This window comes from Dendropsophus ebraccatus, chromosome 1 (genome assembly GCF_027789765.1).
Source record: "Dendropsophus ebraccatus isolate aDenEbr1 chromosome 1, aDenEbr1.pat, whole genome shotgun sequence".
Classification (NCBI taxonomy): Eukaryota; Metazoa; Chordata; class Amphibia; order Anura; family Hylidae; genus Dendropsophus; species Dendropsophus ebraccatus.
In genome coordinates, this window is record NC_091454.1 from 198,534,475 (window position 1) to 198,551,058 (window position 16,584).

The 16,584-nt window shown below is 43.1% G+C and overlaps 1 protein-coding gene across 3 annotated transcripts; it reads left to right on the forward strand.

The window, feature by feature from the left end:
* Positions 1 to 998: 998 nt before the first annotated feature.
* STAMBP (STAM binding protein) lies at positions 999 to 13,419 on the forward strand. 3 transcript variants are annotated; one of them, XR_011362105.1, is made up of 10 exons: positions 999 to 1,140; positions 4,324 to 4,547; positions 6,463 to 6,538; positions 6,633 to 6,728; positions 6,811 to 7,141; positions 8,139 to 8,263; positions 8,435 to 8,572; positions 9,303 to 9,415; positions 10,191 to 10,304; positions 10,577 to 10,661. XR_011362105.1 is itself a non-coding variant. In XM_069961156.1 (10 exons), exons 2-10 carry the CDS (start codon positions 4,345 to 4,347, stop codon positions 12,909 to 12,911), a joined length of 1,239 nt encoding a protein of 412 aa, XP_069817257.1. In that variant the 5' UTR covers positions 1,002 to 1,140; positions 4,324 to 4,344; the 3' UTR covers positions 12,912 to 13,419. The 3 variants fall into 3 exon arrangements, 2 of the variants coding, with proteins under 2 accessions (XP_069817257.1, XP_069817351.1); XM_069961156.1 differs by lacking the exon at positions 10,191 to 10,304 and adding an exon at positions 12,855 to 13,419 and having other exon boundaries at positions 1,002 to 1,140; positions 10,577 to 10,676; XM_069961250.1 differs by lacking the exons at positions 999 to 1,140; positions 10,191 to 10,304 and adding exons at positions 1,179 to 1,196; positions 12,855 to 13,419 and having other exon boundaries at positions 10,577 to 10,676.
* Positions 13,420 to 16,584: the final 3,165 nt, after the last annotated feature.

Below are 16,584 nucleotides of genomic sequence, written 5' to 3' on the forward strand. Positions count from 1 at the left end.
CTGTGAAAGATTTGGCTGTCCGGGCATGATGGGAATTGTAGTTTTGCAACAGCTGAAGGGGCCTGAGTTTGACACCTGTGATCTATGTGCAATTTTATTCTTCATGATTGTAATTATGTTTGATATAATAAAGGATTGTGTTACATATTAAACTCTGTGGCTTATAAATCAGGATTCAGCCAATGATATAATGGCCCCCCAGATGTTGCAAAACTACAATTCCCATCATGCCTTTGCTTTGGCTGTCCAGGCATGATGGGAATTGTAGTTTTCCAACAGCTGGAGGGGTGGAGGTTCCCATCCCTATTATATATGGATGTAATTTACAGATCTTTGGTGTAACTTTGTGGCACCAGTTGATTTCTCTGGATTACCCCTTTAAGGTTGCAACCATTTTTAGTTTTTTGATCCTGCTAGGAGACATTACTCTTTTAGTTTCTCGTTGATAGAGACAAATGGCGGCTTGTCCACTCTAGCTAAGGGGTCTGCCCAGCTTTCTACTGACTGCTGCCCCAGTGCAGGGGACTCTGGACTCCATGTGGTAATGTCCCATTGACAACCCTGAATAGCCAGCATGGTACACTTGTCTCCTTTGTCTAAACAACAACATGCATTAACATTGGTGCACGCAAAAAGTAGTGCAGTTACCCATAGCAACCAGCAGCTTTTCATTTTGCACTGGTTCTATACATGAATATGTGGGGGAGATTTATCAAACATGGTGTAAAGTGAAACTGGCTCAGTTGCCCTTAGCAACCAATCAGATTCCACCTTTCATTTTCCAAACAATCTGTGAGAAATAAAAAGTGGAATCTGATTGGTTGCTAGGGGCAACTGCGGCAGTTTGACTTTACACCATGTTTGATAAATCTCCCCATAATGTACACAATGCAGTACACAAGTTTGACCGCTAGATGGCAGACACGCACCTCATTACACTATAGAAAAAGATCACATGTCCGGGGCGTGACACGGTAACCATGAGAATTAGGTCTGCCCTTTTCCAAAATGGAGTCCGCCTTTTTAGCGTGTGGCTGTCGCCTGCCTCAGGCCATGTGACGAGAAAGGCAGTGAGGTGTATTCACAGGTCATGTGACCCGGAAGAATGCTGGCGGCGGCGGCAGCTGAGCGGCGCTGAGAGTGAGTGACACCGGGTGACAAGGGCGACACTGAGGGCAGAATACAGCAGGATGGCGGTATAGGAGGGCGGCGGTGGGCTGGGGGTGTAGGGAGGACAGGCCTGTGGCATGGTGTGTAGACGGGGCAGGGTTTCATGGTAAGCAGCCATGAGGACATCTGGGTTATATATATATATATATATATATATATATATATATATATATATATATATATATGGGGAGTCTATGGAGGAATAGCCCGAGATACAATGGAGGAACTGTTGCCACTAGCAACAAATCAGATCCTTTCTTTCATGTCCCGAGCTGCTCTGTGTAGATGAGAGACGGGATCTGATTGGCTGACAAGGAGCAGGGATTTGATTGGCTGATATTATTTCACAGCTATTTTATAATTGTTGCTAGGTAACCTGCACATTTTTGGTTTCTTATTGCCCCTTATTGTATCCGGGCAGCGTGAGGCACAGATGTATCACCATATGGTGTATTTTACCAGATGACTAAATATATTACAATGAATGGGATCTTGGGACGCCATTCACACTGTGCAGCCAAACTTTATTGCATCTTACTATTATATCTCATTTATATGATTAGGATATCTGCAACCTCCGTCCAGATCCATTAAAAATATGAGATGTCTGCCATGGATTCTTGGCGCTGCTGCAGGAATAATGGTGCTTTTACACAGACAGATTATCTGACAGATTTTAGCAGCTAAAGCCAGGAACAGACTATAAACAGAGAACAGGTCATAAAGGAAAGCCTGAGATTTCTCCTCTTTCTAAATCCATTCCTGGCTTTGGCTTCAAAAATCTGTCAGATAAATCTGTCTGTGTTGCTTATTTTGGGTGGAAACAATAAGGATTAGCACTATTGAGTAACAATGGGGTTGAACCTGGGGTGGATCTGCCGCACACCCAGAACACATCCACAGCACATCCTGAGCCTCAGATTTCTGACCCAACTAAACACGTTTCAGATTTTAATCCTTTGTGTCACCGTAACTTTAAGCCCCTATTTCACAGGCAATGTGGAGAGCAAGCGAGTGGCGACCCATCAGATCAGTGCTCGCTTTCTCCTTGTTCCCCCGCCGGCTGCTGTCACTATTAAGAGCACTGACCGCAAGCGAGGAGAAGTGGGTAAAAGCTGGGGGGGGGGCACAGAGAGCTGCCCGGGTGATCGTCATATAGTCTGGGCAGCCCATAGGAGACAGCAGCGGTCTGCTGCCATTGATGCCAAAGCCAGATATTCCATTATCTGCATTCAAAAAGACTTTTCCCAGGTCCCCCTCCTCTCCTTTCTGTCATCCACTGCTCAGAATCAGGAAATCTAGACAGTTTTTTTCCATCAGTCGGATCCTGTCTGAGCTATGGAGAGGGGAAGGGGGAGGAGGAAGGCGCAGATTGTCTCTGTCTGGCCGTGGCACTCTGTCTCCCTTCTCCCTCACTGACAGAAGCGGCCCCCCTCCTCTCCTTCCACTTGTGCGACGCTGCTGTCAGTGAGGGAGAAGGGAGACAGAGTGAAAGGGGTAGAGGAGGGGGACCGCTGCTGTCACAGAGATGGTGCAGCACATGTGGAGAAAGGAGGGGGCCACAGTAATTGTAGGAGCTTCACTGAATGAATGATGTTAACCCCGCAGTAGCCAGCAGCACAGGATTAACAGCGCTTTGGTTTGTGCTGCTGGCTGTATTAGGGTTAGAATCATTGATTCAGGGACGAGCTGCCTGTATGAGAGGCCAATGCTAGATCACACAGCACAGCGAGAGCCGCTGTATCTCAGTTACACAGTCCCAGCCCCGCCCCCTTTGATGATGCAGTGACAGGGGCTGTAAATGATGCCCATAGAGGCGTGATTACAGCCAAACCCCGCCCCCCGAGGCCGTGACTACTTGGACTGAACGAACACCCACATGACTACCTTACTGGAATTAGCATACGGGGGGACAAGATAGTATGATTTGGGGGTTTATGGGGCAGACGTTACAGATATATGTGTGGAAAGTGTGTTAGGGGGGTGTATTAGCACAGATTATTGCCTTTATATCGATTTTTTTTTTTTAAGTGATTGGTTCCCTTTAAATGGGTATTCCGCTCAAACATAACTTTTCATATGCTGCTGCCCATGGTGAGACTAATTCCTTCCATAATTCTTGGTACAAAGTTGCAGATAGGGACTTGTTTACATCAGCCGTTTTAGAAGGGAGGGGGAGACAGAGAGAAAAGCTCACACACAAAATCAGAAAAAAAGTTGTTGTTTTTTTTGTTTTGTTTTTTTGTAGCCAAAGATATTTTTCAAACAAAAATAAAAAAGTGCATTGGTTTATGGTTCATCCCAGTGTATTACATGGCAGCTCTGCAGTATAGGGTCAGGCAGATCCACCAGAGTCAGGGCAGCCTATAACTATGTTGCTCTCTGCTTTGGCTTATAGCTGATGTAATTTATGATGTAACTTATGATCAAGGGTCAACTTCCTGAGTCCTATATTTCTGTAGTATAGTCATCTGCCTTCCGACCAAAGCTCCCATATTAGATATAAGGATATTCAGGCATTGTATACAATGACACACACACTTGCTCTTTGTTCTGAATCGATCGGCAGCCTATGAATGGTTGCATTGTGGATCATGTGAAATTCCTGACACAAGATATTATCCCGAGGATGAACTATTTCCTGTTGTAACAAGCAGCGATGCGTTATATAAAGCAGAGATCTGCAGCGTCTTAGACCAGAGCATCATCGGTTCTGATAGATCGGGGAGGCCCAAGTGATAGTAATAAATAGAAGTGTCCAGGAGTCTCACTGCTCTTACAGTAAAGAATCTGTCTGTGCTGGTGGTGAAACATCCCCCCCCCTCCTTGCCACTGTCATGATTATAGGCCCATTTAAATAAAGATCACTAGAAAGATCTCTGTACTGTCCTTTTATGTATTTGCACATTGATATACATTATTATTGATCTGTAGTTGTGTATATATATGTATGGGTCAGCTCAGGGCTTTGGGCCGTTCTTTATGATCTTTCCTTTCACAGTGGCCCTCTTGGTCACCCATTGTACAGAACTGTAGCACATCTCCATACATGAGGGAGGATGACAGCAGTGAGGGCCCTAGCTCCTCATAATTTGTTATATTGCTCTATGCACAGGGATACGGATGTGTAATGTGTGTTGTTCTTCCTCGCAGGTATTTCTGTGACATAGCACCATGCCGGAGCACAACGATCCCAGTCTCCCACCAGAGGAGAGACTGCGAGCTCTGGTACTGAAGGGGACGTCTGTGGAAGTGAACGATGATATACCTCCTAAGCGCTATTATCGCTCCGGTGTGGAGATGATTCGTATGGCTAATGTATACGCAGGGGAGGGGAACACGGAAAATGCCTTCATCTTGTACAACAAGTTTATCACGTAAGTTATAGCCTTTTTATGTTTTTTATTTTTTTTAAGTGGAATGTTTGCGAACAGTTTTATAGTATTTACACAAACACAACATCACGGGGGGCACGGAGAGAGGCAAGTATACATTCTTTATACATTATATTCTGTTTCCCCTGCCTGCGCTGTTTTTTTAATTGTGGGCAAGTTCTCCTTTAAATGGCTCATTCTCTGCTCTGCATCCTTTGCAGCAAGTGATGTGATGCAGATGTGCCAGCATATTCTGTGCCTGGAGTTCCCAAGAGATTTTTGTCTCTTGAGCGCTTGTATTGTAATTTAATAAATGGTACACAGCTGCAATATAGGGAGTACAACGAGCACAGCTGCTACAGAAGGCAAAACATGGAAACCAGTGAGAACAATGAATTGGCTTCAGTTGTTACCTAAACATCAATGGTGTGCAGAGACTTCGACCCCCACCAATCCAGTATTATGGCCTGTTGTGAGGTTAGGCCATCAACTTTTAAGGACTAAATAAACCCTTCAAGAAGTTGGATACGAGATTGCATTTCACGCAGAAGACAATCCAAATGCAGTTTTTGTAAATTGTCAGAAGAGCGGCTCTATAGGTAGCACCGATGCCTTTTTAGCACTGGAGTCCTGGGTTTGAATCAGAACAAGACATTTGACAGAGCGGCCATTGCATGGTGCCATCGGGTTTACCCCTTTAAATTCAATAAAAACTAATTAAAAAAAACCTTACTCTGGGGAAGACAGATAAAGAAAAGATTTTAAAAAGTACAGTGTGTTTTTATTATTACAGTTCATAGAAAGAAACAGGGATTGGCACTACTGAACACTGGGGGATATATATTTGGGGGTCAGCATATATTATATTATACAGGGTGCTCACTCTGATTTCTAGTACTTTGTGATGCACTCACCTTTTTCAACGCTTTATATCTCGTCAAACAGGCATGTTTGAGGGCGCCAGGGTTTCTCTGTGATAAGTGACAGCTGTTTCGCACGGACTGGTGCTTCTACAGACTCGAGTCAGGTAGAGTCTGTAGAAGCACAAGTCTGTGTGAAACAACTGTGGCTCATAACAGAGAAACCCTGGCGCCCTCACCTTTTGCTCTCATTCACATGCCTTATTGAAGTGAAATACAGCATTAAAATAGGTGAGTGCACTTTGTCTTTTTTGCTTGATGTTTTTATTATTATTTAAAGTAAAACCAAAAAATATATCTTTACAACCATTATGACCCAAGGGAACCCATTATTTAGGCAACATGCATAAAAAACAGTAGAAGAAACGCCATACAGCTGCGTCAACAGAGAAAGAAGTTATTGGACTGGATATTAATGATAAAGTGGTCGTGCAGCTGTTTCCTTGTCATCAAAGAGATCTAATAACCAGTCTTATAGGCTGTCAAGCTGTGACTTATAATATTACGCCACACCTTAGATAAATAAACCGGTCTGTTCTAAGAGGTGAGCTAATCCAGTACAACACCTTACACATTCTGCAGGGCCGTATTGGTGATAGTAAGTATCAATGAGAGCGTGGCTGGGTGTCGCCACACCTGAAATGAAGCTGGCTTTTACTGGCAAAACATATCTAGATTTTTTTTTTTGCATGACTGTGTTCATACTCCTATCCAAGCTTATAAAAACATGGCCGCTTTCCTCCAGAAACCGCACCACTCCTGTCCTCACTTTGGGTGTGGCGTTTTGCAGCTCAGTTTCATTGAAGTGAATAGAGCTGAATTGTAATACCACTCACAACCTGAAAACAGGGGTGGTGCTGTTTTTGCAAGTAAGTAGCTGTGCTTTTCTAACTTTGGATAACCCCATTAATTTGTTTGTTCCAGTTTTTCATGAAGTATTTCTGTTGTATTAACATGACACATTTAAAGTGAATCTCCCATGTATTTCTTGTTTTTAGGCTTTTTATTGAAAAGCTTCCCAAACATCGAGATTATAAAACCGCTAATGCTCCAGAGAAAAAGGACACAATGAAGGTAAGATGAGGGGATTACAAGCTCTGATATTATAGCAAATCTTGTAGAAGGGATCACATTTTTTCCTTTTTTTTTTTTTTTTTTTTTTTGGTAGAAACTGAAGGAAGTGGCCTTCCCAAAAGCTGAAGAGTTAAAGAAAGAACTGCACAAGCGATACAGTAAAGAGTATGCAGAGTACCTGGACAGAAGGGTAAGTCTGCAGTGAAGAAGTCATGTGTGAGGCCTGGGGTTATATGATTGGCTGGTGACATTATTTGCTCCTGTTCATGTAGCAATCCGAGGAAGAAGAGTGCGCTCGCCGTCTGGCCGTCCTGCAGCAGCTCGAAGCGGAGAAGCAGCGGGTAGCTCGCATGAAGCAGCAGCAAGAGCAGCAGGAGCAGTTCCAGGCCTTCGAAGAGATGATCCGTAGGAAAGAACTGGAGAATGAGCGGCTACGGATCCTCCATCAGTTCTCTACTGACAAATCTAACACTCCTGAGGGACCTCTCATCCCAGGGGTCAATGAGCCCCCGATACCACAGCTACCAGTCAATGACACCGTCCTACCACAACCGCCTGTTGTTGATAGGACGCTGAAGCCAAGCATCAGTATTCATGAAGGCTGTGAGTAGACGCCACTGATTGTTTCAGTGATTTGTGCAGGTTGCATGTTCTTCTTTGCAGGGCACTGGGCTGTAATAAAATGCATTTAGTGTATGCGCAGGTACAAGAGATTCTGCCATCTGCACATGTGCTGCTAATATTCAGGACCTGTGTACGTGACTGCTGCCATCTTGCATCGTACGATCATAGAACATGCCACACTGCAGATTCTACATAACCAATGTTTTTACAGTCAGAGGCTTTCTGCTGGGATACAGTATGATGACAAACAATGATTCTTGGTTAAAAAATTTTTTATACCCTTCTAGAAAATAAAGAATTTTTTATAGGGATATTCCAATCTTGTACTCTTGGTTTCACATCTCCCTCTGGCCTTTTTGTGCCTACTGGAGGAGGTTGGGAAACCGAAACAGCTAAAGTGGGAAAGTTACGCCCTTAGCATCGCTCCCTTCTACTTAATGGGAGTTGTGGAAATGGCATAGCCCCACGTGCTATGTTCCTAACTAGAAATGAGCGAACCTAGAGCATGCTTGAGTCCATCCAAACCCGAACTTTCGGCATTTGATTAGTGGTGGCTGCTGAAGTTGGATAAAGCCCTAAGGCTATGTGGAAAACATGGATATAGTCATTGGCTGTATCCATGTTTTCCAGACAACCTTAGAGCTTTATCCAAGTTCAGCAGCCCCAGCTAATCAAATGCCGAACGATCGGGTTCGGATAGACTCGAACTCATCTCTATTCCTAACCTAACCTTTGGAGTTATGTGAACAACATGACTCAATGGGTTACGCTTTTTGTGTAACTTCCACTGAATCAATAGAATATGTGAATTTCACATCATTAGAATGGGATTCCTGTTGTTGTCTCTTTATTCTATTGTAGAGACCTAGATAAGTGGGCATAGCTGACCACCACTACCTTCAGCATGAAATCCTATGATAGCTGTGGACTGTGTACATTTTTGGGTTGTTGAGGTTTACCCCTCTGTTGATTCTAGTTGTGTCCACGGATGGACTTCGCCACGTCAGGATTCCGCATGAAGTGTGTGTGAAGTTTCTTAGACTTGCAGAGGCTAATACACAGAGAGGAGTAGAGACCTGCGGCATCTTATGTGGGAAGCTGGTAAGAGTGACAGTCTATGCTGTTCAGTGAATTTTCTGTAAGATGTGGAGTCCATATGCTAACGTAAAGATGCAAATCATCCTTTTGATGATTTTGATGTTTGTGATATAAGTTTCAACGTAATTTGTGACATGGTTTTTATCTGATTCTTCTGTCATTTCCTTTTTATAGATGCAGAATGAGTTTACCATCACTCACGTCATTGTGCCCAAACAGTGCGGTGGACCGGATTACTGTAACACAGAGAATGAGGAGGACCTGTTTGTCATCCAGGACCAGCATGGGCTTATAACACTGGGCTGGATACATGTATGTATCAACAACACAGTTATATTGTCTCTCACTGTTTCTGTTGCTCATAAATTTATTAGAGTGTTTTACTAGCAAGAAAGAAAACTACTCGCTGTTCTCTAAAACTAACCATGAACCTTAGTTAAGAGTTTATCCCAAATTTATAACATCAACTATCCATGGAATGGGTCTTAAAGCGAATGTACCATCAGGTACATTCGCTTTAAGTGTTGCACATGAATAGAACGGCGCTGGCATGGGGAATCTGGTGCCCTGGTCCATTTTTTGAACTCTGGTCCATTTCCTGCAGAAGGTGCAGGTCTATTACTGAGCACCGTCCCAAACTAAAGCACTGCAGGTGGGCTGGCCTAATAATATATACCACAGTCTAAGTACGTTCAGATAGGAGTCCTTTCCAGTATCTTTTATACACGTTTATTTAAATACCTATACCGATCCTTACTTTTATTATATTGTATAATAAAAGTAAAAGAAATATATAGATATAATTGTGTGTATGTGTGTATAAATATATATATATATATATATATATATATATATATATATATATATATATATATATATATATATATAATATTACTATTATCTGGACTTCACTCATAAATACAGATCTTTGATCCACTGCATATAGTTGTGTACATAGTGTAATGCAGCCAGGGACGACTTGGTTTTCTAGCCCTGGTGATTGCTTGGTATCATGGGTTTGTGGGTATTTTTGTTTTTACAGACACATCCCACTCAGACCGCCTTTCTCTCTAGCGTTGACCTACACACTCATTGCTCATACCAGATGATGCTCCCAGAATCTATTGCCATTGTCTGCTCCCCAAAGTTCCAGGAGTAAGTACCTCTTTATTCTAGTACATTTCCTCTCACTTTTGAATGGGTGCATGTAGGTAACAGAAAAGTTAGTTCTAAATAGTGTGACCTATAGCTCAAGTTTGGAGGCACTTTGGCGACCGTGTAATAAAAACATTGTTACTTCTTTTTATATTGTGCTCAGGGTCGTTTTAAATAGAAAAAAACTCATACATAACTTCCTCACACCCGTACTATCACTGTTCTCACAAAGTCACAGTCCTGCTACGTACACTTCCCGGATCCATGTCTAGAACTGGCCGCTTAGTCAGTTGCTGCGGCTGCTGATTGGCTGAATGGGCAAGTCCACTTGCCAACCCAAACTCTGGAGGTGCTGCATAGCCTGCTCAGGGCTCTGAAAAACCTCAGGGGAGTGAGGAAGTTTTTTGTTTTTTTTTCCTCCTTGAAACTTTGCAATAAAAAAAACATGCTTGTTCCTAAATGCACAAAATTGACTGGCTTCTAAGGTGTTAACATAAATCCTGCTGTAGTACTTCTGTGTTATATACAGCCAGGGCCAGATTAAAGGGAGGGCACCAGGGGCACGTGCCTCGGGGCCTCCACCACTTAGGGGCCCCCACCAGCACGAACCCTAGTAGATCGGTGCTGCTTACCCAGGATATCAGGCCATGTAATAGGACCCTAAAACAGTGGGCAACAGCGCACAGAAAGTGCTGTGTTCTCGCATTGCCTTATTAACACAAACACAATGTGGGAATACACTCTGATACTTAGCCCTCCCTGCTCCTGTCTCTAGGGTCTGTCATCTTCCTCTGCACTGCAGCCTCTAGTGACCATCCCTTGCGCAACAGAGGAGGATGCTAAGCAATACAGCCAGGAGTGAGGAGGGGCCTGTGCTAAGTCTCCTACAGTAAGCAGCCATCTGTATAGATCGTGTCATAGTTTATTTATTTGGGGGGGGGGGGGGGTTGTTGCCCGGGGCCTCCACCAACCTTAATCCCGCCCTGTATACAGCCAAGCCCTATGCTGAATATAGGAGCCATAGAGTGTCGCTATGCAACTATGTCTGCATTACATGCAATTACTGTGAAATAATCTAATGGTCATATAACTAAGTCCATAATGGAAGAAAACTATGGATATCATTGTGGTGTTTTGACTTGTCGGGTCCCTCTTTTCCAGAACAGGAATTTTTAGATTGACTGACTACGGCATGAAAGAAATCGGTGACTGTCGAGAGAAGGGTTTTCACCCACACTGCAGAGACCCTCCCCTATTCTGTGTAAGTGTGATAATTTGAATACTACAGACAATTCTCATCCAATTAGGGTCGCGTGCATTACCGTCACAGCGTGTTTGGATCCATGGATACCTCAAGTTTTGGCTGCAGAGAGGAATTCACCTCCAGTCGGGTCAGTGGAGTTTGTGACCACTGGGTGGCACTGCTGTAGCAGCCAACATGACTTCTCAACCGTGATTGAGTCCATGAAAAGTTGTCACCCAGTTTTGAGGTGGTTCCCTGCATACACTCGATCCTGCTGTCAGTTCTGACCACTAAAGCCCACAGTTATGTAGTGTACTTCAGAATCAGCCTACATGTAGCTTTCAGGGGTACCATACTCGGGGTACTGCGACATGGAGAGAAAGGAGCTGCTGCACATCACACTTATGGCTGATACTAATGCCGCTAGGCTATGTTTAAAAACCAACGCCAGGATGTTGGTATATAATTTGATCAAACCATATTGCCCCATGTGCCACGTGACGGTCTCCTGGTTCACACGGGTCCTTACACTAACTCCACACTGTGTCGGTCAGCGACGGCCAACCCCACAAAACATGCACATGCAGGGAAGGGAGGCCATGGAATGGCCCTGCAACCCCAATGTCACAGGACCAAGCCCAAAATGCCCCCCCAAAACCCAGCCGGCACCACCGGCGGAGAAGGCTGCCCCCAAACAACACAATTATGAATATGGTATTACACTCACCATTACTGCTACAGATAGAATGGGAAAGATAGGCAGCTCCTTTCTCTCCATGTCGCATTTTGTGTTTCTCCCTTTTCTGAGCAGTTGGCACTCCCCTTCATGACCCACATGACCCAAATTAGCAGGATACACCTGTGCTCACATGTCAGTACCTCCTATCTTTCCCATTCTGTCTGCAGCAGTGGTGGTGGTGAGTGCAATACAATATTCATACTTGTGTTGTTTGGGGGCAGCCTTCTCCGCCGGTGGTGCCGGCTGGGTTTGGGGGGGCATTTTGGGTTTGGTCCTGTGACATTGGGGTTGCAGGGCCATTCCATGGCCTCCCTTCCCTGCATGTGCACGCCATGCGGGGTTGGCGGTCGCTGACCGACACAGTGTTGACTTAGTGTAGGGACCCATGTGAACCAGGAGACTGACACATTGTACATGGGGCAATATAGTTTGATCAAATATATGCCAACATCCTGGTATTGCTTTTTAAACATAGCCTAGCGGCATTAGTATCAGCCATAGGTGTGATGTGCGGCAGCTCCTTTCTCTCCATGTCGCATTTCACACTCGGGGTATCATTACACGGGCCGATGAAGGATTATAATGTAAACGAACGCCGATCTGCTAGATCCGGGCTTGTTTACTAGGCCTATTACACCGCCCGATAATCGTTTAACAAGGGATACAGGGACTTTATTACCAATGTCCTCGGAGCCCTTGTTTAAACTGTATACATTACCTATCCAGGCTGCAGGGCTCCTCTTGTTCTGTGCTTCTCCCCTGGTCCACGCTCTCCAGCTTCAGAGCGGCCTGTCTCAGCTAACAGGCCGCTCAGCCAATCACTGGCCGCGGCGGTCCCGACCTGTGATTGGCTGAGCAGCCTGTCAGCTGAGCGTGCGGAACCCGGGGAGAAGCACAGAACAAGAGGAACCCTGCAGCTTTGAAAGGTAATGTATTATTCTCTGCATATCGTCAGCACCGGCCGCGCACCGCTATTACACGTAGCGGTGCGCGGTCGGTGCCCGACAATTATAGGTCAGAACCTATATCAACTATCAGCCAATGACAACGATCATCAGCTGATCGTTGTCTTTATTACACAGAACGATAATCGTCCGATACCCTACGATAGGAGTAGACAGTCGACTGCATGAACACTTGCCCACACACTTTGATAACAGAAACACCTAAATGGTTATTTCTTTACCATTCAATACCTCCCATATAAATAACTCTGTATTATGAAAAAAAAATCTTGAATTTAAGAAGTAGGATTATAATTAAAAACTTGATAATTTACACATTCTATAATCTTGTACCATATGTTTGTGTCTTCCTTTTTATATGATCTTTGTTATTTAGTGTACTTTGCTAGTTTTATTTCTTTGTTTCTGTCCTTCCCTGTATTTGCTTTACCCATGGCCCTGTCAGTCTGTCTCTACATGTTATGACACCTTTCTCCTTTTCTCTTCTTATAGGCCAGCAACCACACTACAATATGTCAGCAGGACGTCACGGTCATGGACCTGCGATAATCTCTACAAAGTTTCTGCCAACAACCTGACTGAACCCCTTGATGTGCCATTAAACGCCCTGTAAAGGGCTCTTTGTAAACATGAACTGTACAGTGACCTGTCAAGGTTGTGGCTGTTATGTATTGGCTCCTCCTGTCTGCGGTGTGAGCTAGAGAATAGCACTGACCAGGGTCTCCCGTCCTACAAGACCATTCAGCACCATTAAGCACTAATGCATTTCTTTCTGCAAAATTAACAGCTTTAACACATTCGGTGCTAAAGTTTGCAAAAGTTTCCTTTGGGACTGTAAATTTACTAAAAAGACCGGGTTTTTTTTTGTTTTTTTTTATAGCGGTGCTGTAGGTAACCCTTTTTATCAACGTTTCTGCAGTAACGCAAGCCTTCTTCATTCAGATGTTATTTTAGTAATAGAAAATTTGTATATAATTTAATTTATTTGATCCTTTTTTTTTTTTCCTAAAATACAAATGTCAGAAAAAATATATATCTCACTGTTTGATAAAAAGGATAATACTGTTTATTTTCTAGTAGCATTAAATATTTTCAATGCTTCCTGAAGGAGATCAGTGGTGTGGGCTTATTATTCTGTATTATTTTTTTTATGTATGGGAACATTTTGAGAGATGCTGAATGACATTCAGAGCTGCCTCCCGGACACTTCTGCTCGTCTGTTCTTCAAGAGAATCTGTCAGTAGGTTTATGTTGTTCTTTCTAAGGGTAGCATAAACTAGTGACAGAGAAGCTGGACAGAATGATGTATCTTTTACGGTGCAGCCGATTTGGAGATATCCTCCTGAATAACATGGACATAAGTAGTCCTCTCCATTATGTGCGTGAGCCCAGTAGTCCTAATTATTCATGAGAAGCAAAAACTCCGCCCACCAGCTGCTGATTGGCAGTTATCTCTCCATGCTGTGTATAGGCAGTCAACTGTCAATCAGCAGCTGGAGGGCGGGGTAAGGGTGTGGCAAGAATCCTATTCTCCTGCATATTAGGAGAACGGCTGAACAAAATGATGTAAGTAATACACCGATCTGTTCAGCATTTATATCACTAGTTTATTGCTGCCCTAATTTAAGGGAGAATAAACCTAGTGACAGATTTTCTTTAACCCTTTCCTGGCCCATGACATACAGTTATGGCATTGGTCAGGTCATGGGCCTCTGCATTCTAAACAGTATTGACAGTTATCATTGGTGTTGCAGTGGCCTGACTGGCACCTTTGCAGTATAATCGTGGCATGCTGACTGGTTGTAAAAAGTATTTAAAATATATTTTAAAAATTCAAATTGACCCCCCCCCCCCCCCGCCTTTCTCATTCACCAAAGAAAAAATTATAAACAATTGCTATTGCTGTGTGTGGAATTGCCTGAAATATAAAACTACTAATTCCTGATCCCAAAATGTCTGCCATAAATGCAAAAAAGAAATAAAATATGCAATGTGGTACCACTAAAAGCTACAAAGCAAGGCACAAAGAATAAACCCTCGATCGTAGGTGAAAAAAATTAACTTACAGGGGTCAGAACATCTTTTTTTTTTTTTTTTTAATCAGAATAATTTTTATTGAAAAAACTTTTTCACAAAACAGATTTTACCCCCGTACAATCGCAAGAACCCTGGAGGGAATACCCTCCGAATCACCCCCTCCCAACCCCCATACCTCCCTCCCACCCCTTAAACCGTCCAACTCCACACACTATGTAAACATAAATCAAGTGCAACTTTCCGAGAACCATATGTGCACATGCGCACCGTAAATATTCTTGAGCTACAGTTCAAAAGAAAATAGTTAGAAAGTTCTCTGAACTCAAATGTATAGGATGCCCACTGACAGGAGAACATCTTATTTTTATTGTTTAAATCTATTTTTTTTGTTTTAAAACTACATCTGTAGTATCATCCTTATATTTTTTGCAGATCCGTAAAGGGGTAAAGGAGAACTGGTGAAAATGATGGAAAAATTAAAAATGGCTAGGATTGCAGTTATAGAGGTAAAAATACGGACATGGGATCTCCTCTCTGGGGGCTGGGTTAGCTGTCTATTGACCCAACCCCCAGGAGACATTATCTGCATCATCTCCATGCACCTGTGCTGCTTTTATAGACTTACATGTAGCCCTGAGCCTAGGTTTCTGCCATATGAAAAGTTATAGTTCTATCTCTGCTTGCTGTCAGTGAATGCAGGTATATGTAGCTGTCTTTGTGTTACAGCTCTGCATATTGTAAGTGTTAAAGGGGTTATCCAGCGCTACAAAAACATGGCCACTTTCCCCCTACTGTTGTCTCCAGATTGGGTGGGGTTTTGAAACTCCGTTCCATTGAAGTAAATGGAGCTTAATTGCAAACCGCACCTGAACTGGAGACAACGGTAGGGGGAAAAGTGGCCATGTTTTTGTAGCGCTGGATAACTCCTTTAAGGATGTTCTTAGAGTCTGGATGGAACTAGAATGTTTTCATTCACAGTCGGCAAGCAGAGATCTAAACCTACACTACACCCCCTACCCCCTGGTAAACAGATGCCCGTTATGCACCACATAGCTACACCATGCGTGCGTCAGCTCTGCTACATCAGCTAGTATGGGATACATATTGGGGTAATGTGATGCAAATTAAGTGGGAAAAAAACAACATTAAAAAAAAAGAAAGCTAAGGGGACCAGTACACAAATGGACCAATCAGGAAGATGCATGATGGGAAATGTAGTTTTCTGGTCAGCACCATGTTAGATGTAGACCGGCTTTAAAAAAAAAAAACTTGTAACTCAGGAATTACAACAGCTAGAAAGAGAGGAGACGGCTCAAAATACTCAGGGGGGCTTGGTGAGTTAGAGCAGGTAGCATTTAATTTTTTCGCTCTTAGGTCCTGTAGTGTCTTAAAGGGGTTCTGCCTATAAGTGGCACTAGAGAGCAAGTGTTTTTCTTTCTGGAGGAGAGCTACTTTCCATATTTTTTTTCCCCGCCAGCGAGCATTACATGACATTACAGTTCAGCAAGCACTCTACGTAAATTATTTTATTAGGCTTCACACATGTAATTCAGATATCATACCCTACAGGAGCAGCTTATAGTAGTTGTTTTTTTATAGTAAACAATTAATATTTTTAGACATTCACTTGTTTGTCTCAATGTGATGTGTGATATAACGTGTATGAGGTTGAAAGGTCTATTTAGCCTTTGTTCACGTTTACTATTAACACTATATCTCGCAGCCATTCCAAGCAGTGTTTGCTCACAACTTAAAGCATTAGATAAGGCTTTGGTCTGTTTTTTAGTGCACAAGAGCCGGGAGTCTCCAGCTTGTTTAAAGGTCACTTGTTATTCAGGAATAATTGGTTATGTAAAGAACAGCTCCTAAAATAAAGAGAATTGCTGGTAGAAATGAGGAGGGCCATAGATTAGAAGCAGCGATTTCTAATGCCTCCCCATCTAGTAGGGCATTAGCTCTCCTTTGGTCTTCATGACCTTAAAGGGGAACTCAATTAAAAATGCTTTTTTTTTTTAAAAATCAACTGATGTCCAAAAGTTATATAGATTTGTAATTTACTTCTTTTTAGAAAAAAAAATCCAGTACTTAGTGGTGTTTTCTTTCCAGTCTGACACAGATATCTCTGCTGCCACCTCTGTCCATGTCAGGAACTATCCAGAGCTGTAGCAAATCCTTTATAAAAAAA

Coding starts and splice junctions, on each gene's coding strand:
- STAMBP (XM_069961156.1), top strand. CDS start 4,345: ATGCCGGAGCACAACGATCCCAGTCTCCCACCAGAGGAGAGACTGCGA. Junction 8,264..8,434: donor GCATCTTATGTGGGAAGCTG/GTAAGAGTGACA, acceptor TCCTTTTTATAG/ATGCAGAATGAGTTTACCAT. Junction 8,573..9,302: donor TAACACTGGGCTGGATACAT/GTATGTATCAAC, acceptor TTGTTTTTACAG/ACACATCCCACTCAGACCGC.